The following is a 6,527-nucleotide window of genomic DNA, read 5'->3' on the forward strand; positions in this document are numbered from 1 at the left end:
TCCCCTCCCCCCACCCCATCTGCCCTCAGTTTGTTCTTGGCATTCAAGAGTCTCTCATGGTTTGCCTCCCACCCTCTCGCCCACTATTTTCCCCCTTCTTCTCTCCCATGGATAAAGGACCTGAATGTGAGACAGGAAATCTTTCTATATTTTAGGTGTTAGCCAATTCTCAGACATATGATTTGCAAATATTTTCTACTAAACTATAAGTTGCTTTTTCATTTTTTGATGGTTTCTGATGCTCTGCAGAAGTTTTTTAGTTTGATATGTTCCACTTACTTACCTTCACTTTTTGGAGTCAAATCCAAAAACTCTGTGCCAAGACCAATTTCAAAGAGCTTATTTCCTATGTTTTTTTCTATAAATTGTATGGCTTCATTTTTTAAACGATAATAATTGGGCTCAAAGATATTGATTTAGCCAAAGTCACAATTAATAAGGATGTGGAACCTAGATCAAGATCTAAAACTAAAGTGTTTTAAAAAATTAAAAAAAAAAACCAAAGAGTTTTTATGCTCCAACAATGCAAAATCATAAAAGAAAATGATATTATTTAAATATGGTTAACATGATAAATTTTATGTTACAGGTATTTTTTCACAATAAAAGATAATGGGGAGAGGGGGAAATGAACAGCTTTCACACCAAGAAATAGTCTTCATCTACTCAGAATCATCTTAGATGCATATTTATTGATCATAAAGGAAAATGTTCCTAATATGTTTGAAAAGCTGAGGGGAAAACTATCCTAAATCTTCCAGTAGTTCATATAGTGGACTTACAGTTGATTTTCTTTGTTCTCATTTTTCACAGTTTCTTTGTTTTCTAAGTACCCATGTGTCATTTAGTGCTTGAGGAAAAGATTTTATCAGAGGAAAAAAAGGTGTTGTTGTGACCATTGTCCAGCCTTTGTGCATTTGCACGTGGGTCTCATGAAGATTCGTGGCTGGGCGAGCACGGCGAGGAGATCCTACTGCTGATGTAACTGGACTCCAGCTCCTTTCTGGAAGTACATCTGTCTGGTTGAGGAATTTCCTATTCTCATGCCTTCCACACCTTGGGCCTCATTCTCAGCCATCCCCCACTTGACTCCACCTCATCCCACAGGTGTCCAGCCATTGCCCCCCTCTGAGAAGACAGGAGGGAAGTCCCATTGCCCAGATGGGGCTGAACACGAATGCATCGGGGGTGTGCATCTTCCCCCATCGGGGGTGTGCTATCACCTCCTGGTGCTGGGACCCACAGCCTGGGCCTGGGGCCTTAGAAAAGAAGTCCATGAGTTTGAGTAGGAAACTCTGCTCTAGGGAGACCAGCTGCCTGTCCTCACTTGCTGCAATGTCATGAGCCCTTTCAGGCTCTAAAAGTCTTTGGTGCCCTGATTGGAATGTACAGGACCAAACATTCTGTCCTTGTGTTTTTATTCATGTTTGTCCATTGTTCTTATAAATCTGTTGCTGTGTTTAGCCAATGGTGTCCAGCCCTGGCTCTGTGAGTCCCTGAGCTACTCAAAGAGGACATGGCTAATAGACAGCTTTCCTGTCATGTTCACAGAACAGGGAGATGTAAGATTCCCAGAAAACATTCCCAGTGACTCAGCTGTGAGACACTTTGTGCAGCTTCTTCATGTCACATGCCCAATGTCTCTGACAGGAGGAGACTTCCCTTAGGAGTAGAGATATTAAGACTCCCACTGAGGCATCCTGGAGTATCTTTAAAATGTCTGACTGGAGCACCTGGGCGGCTCAGTCAGTTGAGCATCCAATGCCAGCACAGGTCATGATCTCATGGTTCATGAGTTTGGGCCCTACATCAGGTTCTGTGCTGTCAGCACAGAGCCCCACTTTGGATCCTCTATCCCCTTCTCTCTCTGCCCCTCCCATGCTCATTCTCTCTCTCTCTCTCTCTCTCTCTCTCTCTCAAAAATAAAATAAACATGAAAAAGAAATGCCTGACATTAGGAGCTTGGGAGAGTGGATGATGAGGACAGTGGGGTATCCTTGGGCCACTGTGAATAATGGAAGGTGAATAGAAGCTGTCAGTGGGCAGAGGCCTGACCACCTGGATTTATCTTCCTGTGTGAATAAGTTTTACCCTGAGCAGACTCCAGCCATGACTCCCTTCATTGACTCATTATGGAGAGTGGCCTTCAATACCACGGTCACCCTGACCTCAGGTTCCCAATCATGCAAATAGACTCAATGCCTCCCTCCACCCCACAAAGCCTGCAGAAGGGGATGCAGGCCTCCTTCCAGCCTCCATCGTGGTACATCTGAATCTAGGTGCCCTTCAAGCCCAGCCAGAGAGCAGAGATGAGCGGAGCAGTTAGCAGCTTTCTGGAGCAGCTCAGACCAGCCCCTGAAATGCCACCTGCAAGATGAGTTCTCTCTAGCTCCATTGGTAGAGTCTGGCTGGAGGCCAGGGCCTTGGCCCATGGCAACCCACACCTTTGGGAGGTAACCCTTTGTCCTGCTGTGTTTCAGACATCGACGAGTGTAGATCACCCTTAAAAGTGTCCTGTGGAAAATCCGCAGAGTGTGTTAACACAGAGGGGAGCTACTACTGCATGTGCAGCCCAGGATACAAGCTTGCTTCTGGGGCAAAAACATTCAAGAGTGAAAGTGAGAACACGTGTCAAGGTAAGAACCTCCCTATGTCTTCCATCCATGAGGTGGGAAGCCATTTTCCCCATGTTCTCTAGGCATCAGAGAGCTGTCCTTGGCACCTACCCAGTCACAGACCCCTCTTTGAACCCCAAGGCTCAGAACTCTCTGCAGAGGGTCACTTCTAAAAGTTCAAAGTATCCCTTGCCCCCCCCCCCATGCATCTTATTTTTGTAAAACAAAAGAGAGGGATGGTATTCAAGATAGTTAAGGAGCTCACGGCATATTGTTTCCAGCACAAATCCCTCCTCTTTACCCTCATCAGTGACTGCCAGGATGAGACCTTTCCCCACCGAAGCCCACTTGGGCTTCGTCCAAGAACACTTGGACCCCTTGGGCCATGTTGGGCTCAGGGACCCCATCCAGAAACACTGGAGTCGGAAAACTTGAGAGCTGAGCTTTCCTGAGTCACTACATTCCCTGGCATCCTGACCCCCCTTCTTGGGTGCTCAGTCTCTGTCTCCTTCCCTGCACAAGGTGTACCCTGACTCTCCCCAACAATTTCAGTTCACATTCCTGAGAGCAAACCAGATGACCAGAACCCAGAAGAATGTTGTGTGGAGTCTAAGCAGAATTACACAGAATTACCCCCATACACACGGAGAAAATTACATGATCAGATGGGGCTCCCATCTAGACAAGATAACAACAGAAGATATCATGGGGGACGAGGAGGTAAGCAGTCGCCCTGAGGGAAATAAAACAAAGTCCATCACTGGGAGCCAGACAGGACCCTTGTTGGGTTATGCAGCATTTTCCCTGCACTTGGCCCCCTAGAAGACCCACTCTGGCCTTTGTCCAAATGCTCAGGCTGAGACACAGATGCCCATGAAATCCCATCCTGGCTGGAAGCTGCCCAAGCAGCTGAGGGCACCAGATCTGGGAGACAGGGAGGACTCAGGCCAAGTCCATCCATATCTGGGCAGCAGAGAATCTAGGCCACCACATTCACCCATAGCACACCTGTATGTGAATAAGAAAAGGCACTCACTCACCAGAGAGGAGACAGTGGGGCCTTCCCGATGCTTCTATGCCCAAACCAGAGTCTTTGAATAACCAAATGACCACCTGGAAAGGTACTTGGCTTGACTTGACCCCAGATCCTACCCCCCCCACCCCCACCAACACACACAAATGCTCTCACACCTAATGAACCACTGTTGTTTCTTGCAGGCAGCTATTTCAACAGCTGGACCCCGCCCCGTGGAATCAAGAGCCGGGTGAGTTGGCCCCAGCAGGGACCAGGAGACAGGAAATCCTTCCTTGAAGTATGGGCTGCTCCCCCCCCCCCAGGGGACATTTTCCCCAAGCTTCCCCACTCACTTGTGAGGCTCTCTGACCTCATCTCCCCTCTTCCCAGAGGCTCTCCCGCTTCTTTGAAAGACTCGAAGATCTGGCCAGAAATTTCATACCAGCCTTAGTCCAGGACACCATCCAGGTAAGGGCAGAATCCAAAGGAGACAAGCTGGCAGCATCCCATAAAAGCCCTGGGAAGCCTTGGTGTGGAAGGAGGCAGCCCCAACACAATGGTGGCCTCTCCCAGGGTGGGTGGGGGAGAGTAGACACAGGTATTCATTCTCACTGTTAGACACCCTCCTGTACCTACTACCAACGCTTCATCCTACTGATCTTGGAAATTGGGTTTATGTCATCCAGGGTCATTCATGAACAGGGCTGATGAGGAAGAGCAACCCCAGGAAATCCCAAACAGTACCACCTTCATCCTCCAAATAGACTTTGTTCTCCGGGATCTTTATTCTGAGGCTGAGTGCACAGCCTCCTCCCGCAGCATGGTCCCCGGCTCACTACTTCTGTGTTTGCTTTCCCCCCAGGACCTCGTACAAGGGGTAGATGAGCTGCTGCAGATCCCGGAAGACCTGGAGGACCTGCCCCACTCAGACCAACACTGCGTGGCCACGAACTTGCTCGTTGGCCTGGAGGACTCCCTGAGAAACATGAGTCAGGCCCTGCCCAATGGGACATTGACCTTCAATGCCTCTGCAGGCACAGGTAAGCGCTGGGCTCTGCCTCAGGCTCCTGCCCCACCCTTTATCACCTCCTTTATCCCCTGGGGCCAGTGACCAGACCTGTATCTCAGTGGGACACGCCATAAACAAATTAAAGGTGGTTAAAAAGAGGAGCACTGGGGAGGCTCAGTCGGTTAAGCATCTGACTTCGGCTCAGGTCATAATCTCACGCTCGTGAGTTCGAGTCCCACGTCGGGCTCTGTGCTGATGGCTAGCTCAGAGCCTGGAGCCTGTTTCGGATTCTGTGTCTTCCTCTCTCTCTGCCTCTCTCCTGCTCCCTGCTCACACACTCTCTCTCACTCAAAAATAAACATTTAAAAATGGTTAAAAAGAAAGTAATATATTATGCTAAGTCAGAGAGGGATGAGCACCATCTGTCTCACTTATACGTGGAATCCTAAAAAAAAAAAAAAAAAGTCAGAAGCTTATAGATACAGATTAGAAGGTGTCAGAGGTAGGGATGAGGTGTGTGGGGGCGGGGCAGTGGGCTAATGGGTGAAGGGGGTCAAAAGATATAAAATAACTGAGTCATGGGATGTAATGTACAGGATGATGGCTATAGTTAATAATACTATATTACATATTTCAAAGTTGCTACAAGAGTAAATCTTGAAAGTTCTTATCACAGGAAAAAATTATAACTTTATGTGGGAACAAGTGTTTACTACACTTACTGTCATGATCATTTTGCAATATATACAAACAATAAATCATGGTGTACACTGGAAACTAATAAAATGTTCTATGTTAATTATACCCCAATTTTAAAAAATGAATAAAGCTATAAATAATATACATTTAAATATAAACTAAATTATGAACAGATGAGTTAATGTTAATGAAGAATATAAGATACAATAAAAAATGGCTTCCCAAGAAAACAATTTATTTAATTTGGAATAATATGAAGTTAGTGTCCTCTCACAGTTAAGTATTTTATTTATTTTATTTGAGGTAAAATTCATGTAATGTAAAATCTGCCATTTTATTTTATTTTTTTAATGTTTTTTATTTATTTTTGAGAGAGAGAGAGAGAGAGAGAGAGCATGAGCAGGGGAGGATCAGAGAGAGAGGGAGACATAGAATCTGAAACAGGCCCCAGGCTCTGAGCTGTCAGCACAGAGCCCGATGTGGGGCTCGAACCCACGAACTGTGAGATCATGACCTGAGCTGAAATCGGACGCTTAACCGACTGAGCCACCCAGGTGCCCCAAAATCTGCCATTTTAAACAGATTAAAAAGGATACAATTCAGTGGGATTTACTACATTCACAACGTTGTAATCATTGCCTCTATTTCTAAAAGATTTTCATCACCTTGAAGTAAATACTGTACCCCCCGCCAGAAGTCACTTGTCATTCCTCTGCTCCCCCACCCCCTGGCCACCACAGGTCTGTTTTCTGTCTCTGTGGATGCACCTATTCTGGACTTTTCAGATCTAGAGAATCAGACACTATGTTGTCTTTCCCTCAGCATGATGTTTTTAAGGTTCATCCACGTTGTAGCATCTATCAGTGTTTCATTCCCTTTTGTGGCTGAGTAACATTGACTTGTAGATGGATACAGCCCTTTTTGTGTACCCGTTCATCCACTGATGGACATTTAGGTTGTTGCCACCTTTTGGCTCCTGCAGATAGTGCTGCTATGAATATTGGTTCACATGTTTTTGTTTGAATAACTGTTCTCAGTTCTTTGGGTTAGGATTGGAATTTCTGGGTTATACAGTAATTTTATGTTCAACTTTTTGAGAACCACCAAAACATTTTCCAAAGAGGCTATTTTTACATTTTACATCCCCTCTGGCAATGGACCCCAATTCCTACCCCCCCCCCCAGCAACA

At 46.1% G+C, this 6,527-nt stretch overlaps 1 protein-coding gene across 1 annotated transcript in view; it reads left to right on the plus strand.

Annotated features, from left to right (window-relative positions):
* LOC144232856 (adhesion G protein-coupled receptor E2-like) overlaps positions 1-6,527 on the plus strand; it is a 26,827-nt gene that overhangs the window by 13,127 nt on the left and 7,173 nt on the right. Inside the window, 5 exon segments of the mRNA XM_077765696.1 lie at positions 2,481-2,636; positions 3,138-3,335; positions 3,834-3,880; positions 4,021-4,098; positions 4,493-4,670. Of these exon segments, the coding sequence (XP_077621822.1) occupies positions 2,481-2,636; positions 3,138-3,335; positions 3,834-3,880; positions 4,021-4,098; positions 4,493-4,670 (657 nt within the window).

Source organism: Crocuta crocuta, unplaced genomic scaffold (assembly GCF_008692635.1).
Source record: "Crocuta crocuta isolate KB4526 unplaced genomic scaffold, BGI_CrCroc_1.0 scaffold693, whole genome shotgun sequence".
NCBI classification, from domain to species: domain Eukaryota; kingdom Metazoa; phylum Chordata; class Mammalia; order Carnivora; family Hyaenidae; genus Crocuta; species Crocuta crocuta.